At 42.3% G+C, this 16,797-nt stretch overlaps 1 protein-coding gene across 7 annotated transcripts in view; it reads left to right on the top strand.

Moving 5' to 3' along the window:
* LOC126297890 (uncharacterized) overlaps positions 1 to 16,797 on the top strand; it is a 2,130,251-nt gene that overhangs the window by 1,367,151 nt on the left and 746,303 nt on the right. For all 7 annotated transcript variants that reach the window (XM_049989191.1, XM_049989197.1, XM_049989196.1 and 4 more), the window contains exon 5: positions 15,808 to 15,972. In XM_049989191.1, the coding sequence (XP_049845148.1) occupies positions 15,808 to 15,972 (165 nt within the window). The remainder of the gene's footprint in view (positions 1 to 15,807; positions 15,973 to 16,797) is intronic.

Here is a 16,797-nt window from a genome sequence, read left to right as displayed (position 1 = left end):
CTCTCTACTTCGACCATCATCCGTTATTTTACTTCCTAAATAGCAAAACTCCTTTACTACTTTAAGTGTCTCATTTCCTAATCTAATTCCCTCAGCATCACCCGATTTAATTTGACTACATTCCATTATCCTCGTTTTGCTTTTGTTAATGTTCATCTTATATCCTCCTTTCAAGACACTGTCCATTCCGTTCAACTGCTCTTCCAAGTCCTTTGCCGTCTCTGACAGAATTACAATGTCATCGGCGAACCTCAAAGTTTTTACTTCGTCTCTATGAATTTTAATACCTACTCCAAATTTTTCTTTTGTTTCCTTTACTGCTTGCTCAATATACAGATTGAATAACATCGGGGAGAGGCTACAACTCTGTCTCACTCCCTTCCCAACCACTGCTTCCCTTTCGTGTCCCTCGACTCTTATGACTGCCATCTGGTTTCTGTACAAATTATAAATAGCCTTTCGCTCCCTGTATTTTACCCCTGCCACCTTTAGAATTTGAAAGAGAGTATTCCAGTCAACATTGTCAAAAGCTTTCTCTAAGTCTACAAATGCTAGAAACGTAGGTTTGCCTTTTCTTAATCTTTCTTCTAAGATAAGTCGTAAGGTCAGTATTGCCTCACGTGTTCCAACATTTCGACGGAATCCAAACTGATCCTCCCCGAGGTCCGCATCTACCAGTTTTTCCATTCGTCTGTAAAGAATTCGCGTTAGTATTTTGCACCTGTGGCTTATTAAACTGATAGTTCGGTAATTTTCACATCTGTCAGCACCTGCTTTCTTTGGGATTGGAATTATTATATTCTTCTTGAAGTCTGAGGGTATTTCGCCTGTCTCATACATCTTGCTCACCAGCTAGTAGAGTTTTGTCAGGACTGGTTGTCCCAAGGCCGTCAGTAGTTCTAATGGAATGTTGTCTACTCCGGGGCCTTGTTTCGACTCAGGTCTTTCAGTGCTACTAAATATCTAGTAATTACAATTACGAACAACTTAAATTGGAACAGTCTCATAGGTAATATAGTTGGAAAGGCAAAGTAAAGACTGCTTTTTATTGGCAGAGCTCTTAGTGTATGCAACAGGTCTACTAAAGAGACTACCAACACTACACTTACCCTTGATTTACTAAAGCACTATTGTGCGGTATGGGATCCTTAGCAGGTACGATTGACGGAGGAATTTGAAAAAGTTCAAAGGAGGGCAGCTCGTTTTATGTTATCGCGAAATAGGGAGAGTGTGTCACTTACATAAGTGAGTTGGGGGTGGCAATCATCAAAACTAAGGCGTTTTCCGTTGCGGCTAGATCTTTTCACGAAATTTCAATCACCAGTTTTCTGTTGTGGAAGCGAAAATATTTTACTGTCGTAACCAACATAGGGAGAAATGAACAGTCTAACAAAATAAGACAAATCAGATCTCGTACAGGAAGATTTAAGTGTTCATGTTTTCCACGTGTTGTTAGAGAGTGGAACGGTAGAGGTGTTTCTAAGAACCCTTTGACTGGCAAATAAGAGTGAGCTGCAGAGTAGTCACGTAGACATACATTTAGATGAGCCTGTCGCACTCTGACAGATCTACCAAGCCAGGTAACATAGTGGTAAGGCACGGGACTCGTATTCTGGAGAATGGCAGCTCAGCTAGCCTTTCAGCTATCCAGATTTCAGATTTTCGTGATTGCATAGGTACTTTAAGACGAGCAACACAACGGATTTTGTTAAATAGAACGGCCGATTTCCTTTCCAACCGTTCACAGTCCGATTTTGTGCTTCATCTCTAATGACTTCATCATCGATGGGACGTTGATCCCTAACCTTCTTTCCTTCCATTCGCTCCTCATTGCACACCTTTGCTATATTCAATGTGTTCCAGATGAAAGCGATACGTTTAGTGGACGTAAAGATGACTGAGTGTAAAATGTAGTGTAGTTTTTTTGTTTTATTGTTGTTGATGATCATGATAAGAGAGGGGAGAAAAGGAAACGAAATGTAATGCCCCTACATTACTTATCACTCTCCTCTCCAATAACATTACAGCAGTCAACGAGGTTAATGTCGCTAGCTGATGAACTAATTGTCATCAATATATGATACAAATAATGTGTGTTCGAGATTTGACCGAAGAAATTCAGACACTATTTGGTGATCAGAAACTGGAAGTCAGCAAGTTTCACCTGTTTAACATCCTAATCGACTACGAGGATTCGAACCTGAAATTGTGCCTTAGCAACCTTTGCTAAGGAGGCAGGCTATTACTGAAATAACGATATAAAATTTTTGACTGGGACTCAGCAGATTGGCGGCTAGTTCTTAACAAATGGAGGACTAGATACCAGGCGACGCATAATTATTTTTACCGTTATTATTGCCCAATTTGTTTAGAACTCAGCAAGCATATGTTAGAGTCGAAACCGTCATCATAATTAATCATTTGTAAGTGCCTGCACCGTATACTGGAAACCAACGTGTATATTAGACAAGAGATTTCACTGGCTCTGGGAATCGAACCCTGACGTAAATAACTGAGCGTTACCAACAATAGCTCGTAGTTTCTTTTGAGTGCAGAGACCGGGAGCGTTTGATATCATCGCTCGCTGCCCCTGCCGAAGATTTGGTCAGGAGTCGAAAGATGATACAGGGAAACGGAATAGTTCACATGGCTAGAAACTGTGAATCACGTGCACATCTTTTATCAATTTGACCGCAGAAATCACAAGTATAACTTTGTTAATATTACACCATCAATCCAATGACGCAAAGATGTTTATCAAGGTCAACTCAAAACGGAGAGAGCATCAAAATTTGACATTACTGTGGCGCTACCCATTTACAATTGATAATAAGCATAACACGAGTGGAAACAGTTTCATTCATCGCAACATCTTTTTAAATGATTACGTAAAAGCCGGCCGGGGTGGACGAGCGGTTCTAGACGCTACAGTCTGGAACCGCTCGACCGCTACGTCGCAGGTTCGAATCCTGCCTCGAGCATGAATGTGTGTGATGTCCTTGGGTTAGTTAGGTTTAAGTAGTTCAAAGTTCTAGGGGCTGATGACCTCAGGAGTTAAGTCCCATAGTGCTCAGAGCCATTTGAACCATTTTTTATTACGTAAAAAATGAAAGTAGTTCCATACTAGAGATATTGTTATAACTGAGTGTATCTCATCGCTGTTTCGTAAGTACTGTTTTCAAATTACCTTGATACATCGATGCATATTTAATAAAACATAAAGCTCAGGAAGCGCAGGTTTACATATTATGCACTAAATAATGCAGTCAGAGACGCAATTATTTTGTCGGATAGCAAGAGCACAAGCCGGTATTAGCCACAAAGGTGTTAATAATGGGTTTTGAAAACTGAACTTTTATCTGGTAGAGATAATAATGACCGTCGTGTTTTCGACGGCAATCTCCTTTACGATGCGATTCGAGGCAGTTAATTAAGGAGCCGGCCTGTTTCAAAGGTAAATAGAAGCTAAGAACCATCATCAACTATAATAAAATCGCCCTCCCGTTGAATTTATGCAACTACCGTGATCACTGGGCACTGAAATACAACGTCTTACTACATATTACGGTTCGTTTCGTTTCGTTCGAGCACGGAACTTCGGAAGATTGATTGGTTCAAATGGCTCTGAGCACTATGGGACTCAACTGCTGTGGTCATTAGTCCCCTAGAACTTAGAACTACTTAAACCTAACTAACCTAAGGACATCACACACATCCATGCCCGAGGCACGATTCGAACCTGCGACCGTAGCAGTCGCACGGTTCCGGACTGCGCGCCTAGAACCGCGAGACCACCGCGGCCGGCGAAGATTGATTGCCTACGCGTATTATTCTAATTCTAGCTGAGAAACCGGCGTTACCCGGGTATTGTTTCGCAGCTGTCCTCCTCTTCCTTTTCGTTACAGCTCTCTTCAACGACCGTCCGCTCTGATCAGTCTCTTTCGTTCGTGTTTTGACTTACCGGACGATGTTTCTTCGCTTTACCTGTATGCGGTACAAATCTCCGATATGGTTCCCTGGCTTCGGAAGCACCCACTATTCGAGCACCAACAGTTTGTTCGTCTTAGAATTCACATAGCTCCGCCATACCGCACTCAACTCCAAAGAACGCTGTCCTGACCACGACTGACGCCTGCAATGTACTGAGAACGCTGCAATCGTGGTGTTGATGGCCAAATACAAGAGCGCCTCGTGCAGACTTGGTTAGCAACTGAATTTATGTTCTACCGCATTTGAAACGGTATTTCCATAATTTTGCTCAATCCGTCTATGTAAATGAAACGTATTGGCCACAAATATGCGGAAAGATGCTATTTAAAGTTTGCCCTAATCACACTAATGTAGAATTCAAATATAATGGTTCGATAATAAACACACATCTGACCATCATTAATATGTAAACGCAACAGAAATCAATATGTTATTTAAATATAAATGTGTGTGTGGATTTTTTGTGGCTGCATTGGAGACAATGCTGCTATCTGCCTTATTATGCTGTATTCAACCACATATTAGATGTTTCAACGTGTCTGCGAATATCGGACGCAATTAGCATACACTGTGACCGTGATCCCAACATACTTCATACAGTAGAAAGAAGTAATGAACAGAGTGATGCTGCTCTACACATTACACTCAGTGCTTGGTCCCGACCACATGGTTACTAAAACTTGCTATGGCCATCTTGCTAAACAAAATCTCTCGACGTTATAATGTAGAATTCAGACGCAAGGTCTGATTTAACGTAAAAAAAAAAACGTTGCAGACATATGTGGCGGGTGATGAACAGTATACAGCAGATTGTAGATTAGAAAACATGAGGAAAATAGGAATGCATTATTCCTATGTGGCAAAAATCATTCTCAAAACACTTTTGACTGAGTGCGTACATGTTAATCACATCTCACACGTGGTTTTCCCTCGAAAAGAACACTCAGGAATAAAAGAATTAGTAACCAAAATTAACGAAAATGATCTTCATTTAAACTGTGTATTCAAAATGTGACCAATTAAAAACACTAATTCCAAGGTACATCATATACAAAAAACGACCGTAGGATGTCATACTCGTACTGAGGGAGTCACTGGTGTGACTGTAGACTGGGGGAACGTTCCAGCTGGAGTAAGCTAACGGTGTCCTCGAGAGTTGTTGAGAGCATGCTCAACACGCGAGGCCCCGCGGCCCCAGCTGCAGGCCATTAGTGGCTGCCCTCAGGTGCCTCAGCCCAGCCTTCCCCCAAGTCAGCCTGCTGATGTCCCCAGTGTAAACGAGAGCCTACCCACTACTGTGAATAGTTTGTTTCACTGTGTTGTCGTAAAAATCACCGTGTTTCATCTCTTATTTGAAATAGCGATCGTTATTTGCTTTATTGTTTTATATCCTAAAATTTTTATTTTAACTGGAAAGATTAGTCCCAAGACGTCAGATTAGTCCCAAAACGTCCTCTCTCACATTTAACCACGTGTTCTTCACGAAATGTACTAGCACGACATTTGACAGTTAATACATTAAAACTTCGTAAGAACTCAGAATCAGCTGAATGAATTCTTACTCGGAGAGTTTCTAGAACAATGTACTAGAACTAAGAGATTATATTGCACAATCAGGACGTGCACGTAGCCAAATAGTATTCTGTAGTTGGACAGGTTTCATGTACTGTTAGCTCCTGCAGGGTTAAACTGTAAAGTGGGGAGTGGTATCTGATAAATCTCCTCTGAGAATTGCTTCATGGAATCCAGAATCAAATAAGTCTTTTCCACGCAGTTGGTTGTAGTATTGGCAAGATAAATGCTATGGAACGTATTGCTGTTCCCTGGTTGCAGGAGTCGTGTTAGAAGTACTTACTTCCACAAGACACGGCAGTGGAAATCTATCCAAATTCCGTTGAAGGCGGTAAGGACAGTTTCGTTTGATTGCTAAGTGATACAGTCTAGCAGTGTGTACTGAATCGTATCTGATACTGGCGAAGTGACGTCAGGCACTAACAGAACTGATTCCTATTCCCACTTTGTCACCAGTGTGCATTTTTACTACAATTATTTTTGGTCATTGATCGCATATGCAGTTTATTATGATTGCGTTCTGGCGTTAGCTATATACAGATCTTTAACAGGAAATATTAAAGAAAAACTACTACACTCCATTACAACAAACACAATAAACTACAATTCAGGTGCGTGTAGCTTCTACGAGCAATGCAGGTACGATGTGTAAATTTTTCCCAGTGCTCAATAAAAACTAATTCCTATAAGTTTCCTGTACAGCATGTAGACGCCACGATTCAAAAGCCCTGTAGATTGACGGTATTGGCATATATATGTAAACATACGTAGACAAAATAGGTGGCTTGTTTCATAAGGTCTGGTACACCGAAAAATACGCATTGAAAATAAGCAGTTGTTTAAAAAACATATTGTTGTTGTTGTTGTGGTCTTCAGTCCTGAGACTGGTTTGATGTAGCTCTCCATGCTACCCTATCCTGTGCAAGCTTCTTCATCTCCCAGTACTTACTGCAACTCACATCCTTCTGAATCTGCTTAGTGTATTCATCTCTGGGTCTCCCTCTACGATTTTTACCCTCCACGCTGCCCTCCAATGCAAAATTTATGATCCTTTGATGCCTCAGAACATATCCTACTAACCGGTCCCTTCTTATGGTCAAGTTGTGCCACATACTCCCCTTCTCCCCAATTCTATTCAATACTTCGTCATAAGTTATGTGACTACCCATCTAATCTTCAGCATTCTTCTGTAACACCACATTTCGAAAGCTTCTATTCTCTTCTTGTCCAAACTATTTATCGTCCATGTTTCACTTCCATACATGGCTACACTCCATACAAATACTTTCAGAAACGATTTCCTGACACTTAAATCTATAATCGATGTTAAGAAATTTCTCTTCTTCAGAAACGCTTTCCTTGCCATTGCCAGTCTACATCTTCTCTACCATCATCAGTTATTTTGCTCCCCAAATAGCAAAACTCCTTTACTACTTTAAGTGTCTCATTTCCTAATCTAATTCTCTCAGCATCACCAGACTTAATTCGACTACATTCCAGTATCCTCGTTTTGCTTTTGTTAATGTTCATCTTATATCCTCCTTTCAAGACGCTATCCATTCCGTTCAACTGCTCTTCGAAGTCCTTTGCTGTCTCTGATAGAATTACAATGTCATCGGCGAACCTCAAAGTTTTTATATCTTCTCCATGGATTTTAATACCTACTCCGAATTTTTCTTTTGTTTCCTTTACTGCTTGCTCAATATACAGATTGAATAACATCGGGGAGAGGCTACAACTCTGTCTCACTCCCTTCCCAACCACTGCTTCCCTTTCGTGTCCCTCGACTGTTATAACTGCTATCTGGTTTCTGTTCAAATTGTAAAGAGCCTTTCGCTCCCTGTATTTTACCCCTGCCACCTTTAGAATCTGAAAGAGAGTATTCCAGTCAACATTGTCAAAAGCTTTCTCTAAGTCTACAAATGTTAGAAACGTAGGTTTGCCTTTCCTCAATCTTTCTTCTAAGATAAGTCGTAAGGTCAGTATTGCCTCACGTGTTCCAACATATCTACGGAATCCAAACTGATCTTCCCCGAGGTCGGCTTCAACCAGAATTCGCGTTAGTATTTTGCAGCTGTGATTTATTAAACTGACAGTTCGGTAATTTTCACATCTGTCAACACCTGCTTTCTTTGGGTTTGGAATTATTATGTTCTTCTTGAAGTCTGACGGTATTTCGCCTGTCTCATACATCTTGCTCACCAGATGGTAGAGTTCTGTCAGGACTGGCTCTCCCAAGGCCATCAGTAGTTCTAATGGAATGTTGTCTACACCCGGGCCTTGTTTCGACTCAGGTCTTTCAGTGCTCTGTCAAACTCTTTACGCAGTATCGTACCTCCCATCTCATCTTCATCTACATCCTCTTCCATTTCCATAATATTGTCGTCAAGTACATCGCCCTTGTATTGACCCTCTATATACTCCTTCCACCTTTCTGCTTTCCCTTCTTTGCTTAGAACTGGGTTTCCATCTGAGCTCTTGATATTCATACAAGCGGCTCTCTTTGCTCCAAAGGTCTCTTTAATTTTCCTGTAGGCAGTATCTATCTTACCCCTAGTGAGATAAGCCTCTACATCCGTACATTTGTCCTCTAGCCATCCCTGTTTAGAAATTTTGCACTTCCTGTCGATCTCATTGTTGAGACGTCTGTATTCCTTTTCGCCTGCTTCATTTACTGCATTTTTATATTTTCTCCTTTCATCAATTAAGTTCAATATTTCTTGTGTTACCCAAGGAGTTCTACTAGCCCTCGTCTTTTTACCTACTTGATCCTCTGCTGCCTTCACTTCTTCATCCCTCAGAGCTGCCCATTCTTCTTCTACTGTACTTGTTTCCCCCATTCCTGTCAATTGTTCCCTTATGTTCTCCCTGAAAGTCTCTACAACCTCTGGTTCTTTCAGTTTATCCAGATCCCATCTCCTTAAATTCCCACCTTTTTGCAGTTTCTTCAGTTTTAATCTACAGGTCATAACCAATAGATTGTGGTCAGAGTCCACATCTGGCCCTGGAAATGTCTTACAATTTAAAACCTGGTTCCTAAATCTCTGTCTTACCATTATATAATGTATCTGATACCATCAGTTCATATTAAAAATCTACCTAATAGTTCATTTGGTGTTTACACAAATAAACAAAGAAAAAATTAAAATAGTAACAAGTGTGTATTATAATTTGTTCTTATTAAAATAAAAGAAACACTATCTGAAGCAGGCTCTATGATCAAAAGTGATTGAGCCCTATACGGTTACACAAATTTTTCTTCTTATAGATTACTGACTATTTATTTTTATTTTGTTCCTTCGCGTAATAACACGAGCGCCGTCTTATGGTGCTTGGGAATCTTGCTTATACAGGGTGAGTCACGTAAGATATAACACCTCTTTTCATTCATTAACTGTTACATAGTTCGAAACGTCGTTCTGGTAAACGTTGTTAGAGGGACGAAAAAATGCAACTCGACGTGGCATGGACTCAACAAGTCTTTGGAAGTCCCTCACAAAAATATTGAGTCATGCGGCTCATACAGCCGTCCATAATTGCGAAAATGTTGCCGGTGCAGGATGTTCTGCACGAAATTTCAGTTCTTGTCTGGGAACATGAAATACACGAATGGCTGAAAATGATCTCCAAGTAGCCGTACATAATCATTTACGGTCAATGATCTGTTCGGTTGAACCAGAGGACCCAGTCAAATCCACGTAAGCACAGCCCACACCATTATGGAGCCCTCACCAGCTAGCACAGTGTCTTGTTGACAACTTGGCACCATGGCTTCGCGGGATCTGCGCCACACTCGAATCCTACCATCAGCTCTTACCAACTGAAATCGGAACTCATCTGACCAGGCCACTGCTTTCCAGTCCTCTATGGTCACGATAGGCGCTGCAGGCGATGTCATGCCATTAGCAAAGGACTTGCGTCGGTCGTCTGCTGACACAGCTCACTGACGCCAAATTTTGCTGCGCTGTCGTACGTCTCACATTGATTTCTGCGGTTATTTTATGTAATGTTGCTTGTCTGTTAGCACTGACAACTTTACGGAAACGCCGCTGCTCTCGGTCGTTATGTGAGGGCCATTATCCGTGGTGATAGGTAATGCATAAATGTGGTATTCCCGGCACACTCTTGACACTGTGGATCTCGGAATATTGAATTTTCTAACATTTTTCGAAACTGAATATCCCATGCGTCTAGCTCCAACTACCACTCCCCTTTTAAAGTGCGTTAACTGCCGTCGTGCCTCCACTTTGCAAGCTGGTGGGGGCTCCATAATGGTGTGGGATGTGTTTACTTGGAATTGACTAGGTCCTCTGGTCCAACCGAAGAGACGTTTGAAACCTTTTCACCTGAGTACATGTGACAGCTGCGCCAATGCACTGTCCTTTTACACTTTCTGTATCGCGATCTGCATATGAGAATATCGCTATTCCTAGACTTCTGTCTCCTCAGTGTGTATTGATGATCTGAGATGCATAGTTTGATCCTCACTGCCTGTCGTAACGCTTTCTTAAGTCAGCAGCTCGTAGTCTTGTGGTTAGCGTTGTTGACTCTCGATCACGTGGCCCCGGATTCTCCACGTGAGTGAGTGAGTGAGAGAGAGAGAGAGAGAGAGAGAAAGAGAGAGTGTGTGTGTGTGTGTGTGTTTCATCATCATCGACGGGCGAGTCGCCGAAGTGGTGTCAAATAAAAAGGCTTGCGCCAGGCGGCAGAACTCCCCAAAAGGGGACTCGTGGTCATACATGCAATATGCACATTGCAACGATTTTTTGTGACAGTTTATGGATGTAACACTGAGACTTATTTCCGACATACATAAGGTGTGGAGAAGCCACACTCCTGTCCAGTCTCCTAACAAAGAAATAGTTGATAATGCAACTAAATTTCCAATTACAAACACTGATTCGGATTACTTGTTACAGTAAGAGTCAAATTACATCAGTCGCAGGTTGATCGAGTTGTTGATTCAAATTCGATAAAATTAATTGAAGAATAAATGATATGAAATAAGTTTTTCCCTGGAATACGAGATTACCGATGACCACCATGGACTGTATCGATTATCGGGGGCGAAGGAATTTTCAGGACCACAAAAAATGGTTCAAATGGTTCTGAGCACTATGGGACTTAACATCTGAGGTCATAAGTCCCCTAGAACTTAGAACTACTTATACCTAACTAACCTAAGGACATCCCACACACCAATGCCTGAGGCAGGATTCGAACCTGCGACCGTAGCGGTCGCTCGGTTCCAGACTGTAGCGCCTAGAACCGCAAGGCCACTCCGGTCAGCTCAGGACCACAAATTAATTATTGTTAATTATGGACAAGATGGTGGAATTCTGCAGTGCTAGCGAGTTCTTACTTTAAAATTTCACACCGCTTCTACGTCGACACGCAAGGATGCAAGGCTTTACCGCTTTCGCGGAATTGGTGGCCCTTGAGTTCCGTAACTCCTGAACTCTGAGGCCGGTCCGTCACTGACCAGAACAAATTGCAGCTGGCAGCACTTTAGGTTGGCTGCGGGTCCTTCTTCTGCCAGCTAGTGCTTACTGTGGAGGGGGATTTATGTTGACGAAAGTGCTGAGAGTCTCCGTCAGGGCTCATTTCGTTGCAGTTATAGATTGGAGTCACTTCGAGATAGCAGTAGAGCGCTAGTTGCTACCATTTTCGGTATCTATGAGCTTCCGTTACTTGCTCGGAGCCATGGACCGAGCAGTTTGGTTCAGTGCCGCAATTTTTGAACAATACGTTTGCGGCACTTTCGGTCCAAATTTTAGAAACGATCCCACAGCTTCCATTTAGATCGATGGGCTTGTCGACTTCTTCCATGGCGACGCGGTGAGGTAGTGTTGTTCCTATGCCTGGGATTTTATTCAGACGTACATCGCATGGATATTAATTACTTCCCTTTTCATTTCAAATTCTCAAGTTTCTTCGCTATTTTCTGCTAGCACACTCTCTCAAAGGGAGTCTTGACCCACAGCAAGACATTTTCGTGCAGGTTATTACATTAATTGTGGGTAGATCGACTATTTAATAGCATGTAACAGGCTACCTCTCATTTCGAGTGTTTTGTTTTGCTGACTGTATGTAACTTCTGCACCAGATCGGCCTGTCTACTGGTCTTCAGCATTCCCTTGTTGTCTTAAATGAATAAGTATTTTTATGAGGCACCAAAACCTCTGACAGACGTGTCGAGGGAACAGCAGAATGGCATGTGAGGTTAATGATCGATCTATTAGGGAATCAGCGGCAGGCAGTTAACACACTTTTTTTCCAATCACGCCACGTTCCGCAAAGTTAAACAGCTACATGTTAATATGTAAACAATGTCATATTCACCGAGATAAGGTGGTGATTAAACAGAAACGGTATTTACTTCCAGTTTCGATCATCAGGTATCATAAAATATCGGTCCAGCATACTTAGTACAGATGATGATACTAACAATAAATTAAGCTGTCATCAACACAAAGATTTGCTTTACTAGGCATGATCCTATTGCAGGTGGTATGTAGTTGCCTTCCTCCGAACTTTGAACTGACTTTCCTAGTCAGTTATAGAAGTATCTATAGTTTACCGTGGATTCCAAATCTAGGTGCAACTCGGAATTTTTCACAGTTACAAACATTGCGTCAGTTGTCAAAAATTAAATACAGCCTGTGGCGTTTTATTACAGTTATAATCAATGATAAGATATCATAGAGCATCACAGCTATGATACTGATATGGCATAAACACTGGGAAACCTTACAAACATTATAAACATCCAGTTACATATTGGTTGTTCCGTAATGTCTAACTTTTCAGTGTTACTCTTGTTTTATGCTTACGTTCCTTGTTACAGTACTGGTAATGTGTAGTGTGATCGCCACAGTTCACACTTTGTGACTGACGCCACACAGATATGACAACTGCGATGCCATCTGATATTTTAATAGAGACTGTAACTATAACAGAATGAAACAGGGTATTTTTTTTTTTTTTGTAACCGACATAGTCATGTGTCCGTTAAATATGCTGGATTAGCACTTGATGATACCTGACGATAATACAAGCTATCAAAACTTAATATTGCAACGTAACACCTGGTTGTTTGGCGACAGCGGTTGAGAACTGTAAGCAGTCCTCGAAGACAGGTGCACTGGACGGGGGAGCTAGACACAATTGTGACTGGTAAGCAACGAGCGAAGAGGTGACTGACTCGTTCAACTGAGCGACTGTGCGATGCCGTGAAATAAGCTGCTATCATTTCGCTTCTGGTGCTCGAGACAAGCTGAAAAGGCGAGTCTCGTGTCCAGTAACGGAAAGAATACATTGTCAACAGAACAGTAGAGGTATTGCAAAAGGTGTGGGCTGTATAAGCAAGATTCCCAAGCACCATAAGACGGCGCTCGTGTTATTACGCGAAGGAACAAAATAAAAATAAATAGTCAGTAATCTATAAGAAGAAAAATTTGTGTAACCGTATAGGATTCGAGTGTGGCGCAGATCCCGCGAAGCCATGGTGCCAAGTTGTCAACAAGACACTGTGCTAGCTGGTGAGGGCTCCATAATGGTGTGGGCTGTGCTTACGTGGATTTGACTGGGTCCTCTGGTTCAACCGAACAGATCATTGACCGTAAATGATTATGTACGGCTACTTGGAGATCATTTTCAGCCATTCGTGTATTTCATGTTCCCAGACAAGAACTGAAATTTCGTGCAGAACATCCTGCACCGGCAACATTTTCGCAATTATGGACGGCTGTATGAGCCGCATGACTCAATATTTTTGTGAGGGACTTCCAAAGACTTGTTGAGTCCATGCCACGTCGAGTTGCGTCAGTACGCCGGGCAAAAAGAGGTCCGACACTTTTTTAGGAGCTATCCCATGCCTTTTGTCACCTTAATGTACTATGACGTCGTACAAGAACAAATATCACAGTGTGATGTGTTCAAAAACAGAATCACTGCAAGTGTGCCGGAGCGCAGAGTTGGCATACTGGGTGTGCAGCGAGGCATTAATCTGGCCCCTAATCGGAACTAGGGAGACAATGAATACTGTGAAACGGTTAGGCACGCATCTGCTGCCAGCACGTGACTTTCGGATGTATCAAAATCCCTCCTACCACCCAGTGTAGCATGATGAAGTCTAAATACACGTTAGAATAATTTTTCCAATCTTTGCATATTTCCGTGTACCAGACCTGAAATAACAGGGTACTGAGGACAACGACAAAACATGACGGTACAGGCAAACGGTCCGCCGAAATTGTGTAAGCCAAACAACGGTAGTGTGTACTCTACGTGGGAATCCGTGGGCAAGGATGATCGTAAGCGGATTTCTCTCCATTTGGAAAGGTTTTCCGCTGTTTTTTCACAAGGATACCTCCATTCTGTTATTTCAAAAAATGGTTCAAATTGTGTAAGCCAAACAACGGTAGTGTGTACTCTACGTGGGAATCCGTGGGCAAGGATGATCGTAAGCGGATTTCTCTCCATTTGGAAAGGTTTTCCGCTGTTTTTTCACAAGGATACCTCCATTCTGTTATTTCAAAAAATGGTTCAAATGGCTCTGAGCACTATGGGACTTGACATCTGAGGTCATCAGTCCTCTAGAACTTAGAACTACTTAAACCTAACTAACCTAAGGACATCACACACATCCATGCCCGAGGCAGGATTCGAACCTGCGACCGTAGCGGTCACGCGGTTCCAGACTGAAGCGCCTACAACCGCTCGGCCACAACGGCCGGCGTATTATTTCTGTCATTTGTCTTCTTCACTGATGAAGTGAACTTTGTAATGGTTGGTGTTCTCAACCTATGCAATCGTCAATTTTAGGTAACAGAAAACTGTTGATTCACCTCAGCAGCAAAGGTTTATTATCATAGTTTGAACAACCGTCTCTGCGGCCACCTAACTAAACCGGTTGGTCTTCCAGGATGTCCGTGTACAAACGTACTTGGAATTTTGTGAAGTACAACTTTGCCCCTTAGTTGAAGGTGTGCCACATAGAGCGTGAAAGGTTGTGTGTTGCAAACACAATAGAGCCCAGTCCGCTTCTATATTAACGTCCACCGACATCTCAGTAGCGTCTTTCCCATACAGTAGATACGACACAGAGGTACTGCGGTGTAGCCTGATATAGCACTGAACCGCTCCCTGGCGGAACCGTGCGACTGCTACTGTCGCAGGTTCGAATCCTGCCTCGGGCATGGATGTGTGTGATGTCCTTAGGTTAGTTAGGTTTAAGTAGTTCTTAGTTCTAGGGGACTAATGACCACAGCAGTTGAGTCCCATAGTGCTCAAAGCCATTTGAACCATTTGAACCCCTCACTGACTTCTATGTAACGTCTTCCCCAGACAATATATGTGATGCAGGGATCCTTTAGTATTGGCGAGTCCATCACTTCCGACCGGAGTGGCCGAGCGGTTCTAGGCGCTACAGTCTGGAACCGCGAGACCGCTACGGTCGCAAGTTCGAATCCTGCCTCGGTCATGGATGTGTGTGATGTCCTTAGGTTAGTTAGGTTTAAGTAGTTCTAAGTTCTAGGGGACTGATGATACCAGCTGTTAAGTCCCATAGTGCTCAGAGCCAATTGAACCATTCTGAACCATTAGTCCATCACTAAGCTAGAACGTCGTTTACCTCTGGTTGTGGGGGCAACTTAAAAGTATTGCACTAAGGTGTGCAGACATTGAAGAACGTTTCAGCATAGTATGTGAAGAAATTGCATGTCAGGCGAGAACATTCGAAAAAAGGCAAAGGTCAATGAATCAATACATAGCCACATGTATTGCTTCCTATAGAAAACATTTGGAACTTCTTTTGTATAAGAGAAAAATCGAGTGCCACAATCTTATAACGACAAATGGTTTTGTGTAATACCGCACTGTTATCTATCATGGGAAATACACATTTATTGACTGACACGTGTATAAAATAATGTTCAAATATGTGTGAATTCCTAAGGGACAAAACTGCTGAGTTCATCGATCCCTAGACTTACACAGTGCTAACTTAGGCTAAGAACAACACACACCCATGCCCGAGGGAGGACTCCTACCTCCGGCGGAAGGGGCCGCGCAATCCGTGACATGGCGCCTCAAACCACGTGGCCACTCCGCGCACCTATGTGTATGAAATTTTTGTTCAGTTTACTATCAGAAAACACTATCTGAAGTTTGTACAGATAGATAACGTTCACAGTGTATAATGTGGATACGTCCCTAAAATATATCTTTTTCAATGTGTTGCAGTGTCGACAGGACTACAAAAACGCATATCTGTCGTACATGTCGAATCCAACGAACGCTGCAATGGCGGCGTATCTGGACTGCCACAACAGTTATGTGCAGCAGCTGCACGCTACCAACGGCATGCTGGACCAATATCACACTGAGACACTTCCACAGCTACTCCAGGTCAGTTCGCGCTCAGCACTGCACGCGCACGGCAGCACGGTGTTAATCAAGTAACACAGAGATTCTCCGTCACTGAAACTCCAGGTCAGTACAAGCTCAATACAGTAGCGAACTACAAACTGGGTGCCAGGTCAGTAACAGAGTGATATTCTGCCGCTATTGTTTCAAAGTCAGTGGAAGTTCAGCGCAGCAGAAAAGTATAAACAGGATACCAGGCAAGTACTTGCTTTGTTTGTCTATTGTTTTCTGCTTTTAAACAGATTTTGCGCAGTACAAACCGGACAGGAACTGTGCATGATGGGTATGAACACAAGGAAAATTTGCCGCCGTTCGGAAACAGCTAGAAACTGCGTTAGCCACGGTTGACAACTTCACTACTGCTCTAATCTACGATGACAGCTGGGGAATCAGTGGTTAAAACTGGGACATCTTTAGTGCCGTTTGTTGGAGATGACACAAGTATTGCAATAAATAGTATGTCGAGTGTAGTTCTAGAAAGATCTGCTAATTATATTTTCATGGATATTACTAAATGGTTTAAAGCCAACTCACTGACATTAAACTTCGAAAAGTCTCACTATATTCAATTCAGAACGTGTAAGAGGTTTCCACCCAGCATATGCATAAAGTATGAAGAAGAGCAGATAGAAGAGGTTGACAGTCTTAAATTCCTGGGATTACAACTTGATAAAAAACTAAGTTCGAAGGAGCACACCAGAGAACTGCAGAAACGCCTTAACAAATCTGTATTTGCAATTCGATTGTTAGCAGACATAGGCGACATAAAAATGAAAAATCTTGCATACTTTGCCTACTTTCATTCCA

Source organism: Schistocerca gregaria, chromosome X, assembly GCF_023897955.1.
Source record: "Schistocerca gregaria isolate iqSchGreg1 chromosome X, iqSchGreg1.2, whole genome shotgun sequence".
In the NCBI taxonomy this organism is placed as follows: Eukaryota; Metazoa; Arthropoda; class Insecta; order Orthoptera; family Acrididae; genus Schistocerca; species Schistocerca gregaria.
Note: the sequence above shows the minus strand (reverse complement) of the source record. Positions and strands in the feature narration are given on the sequence as shown.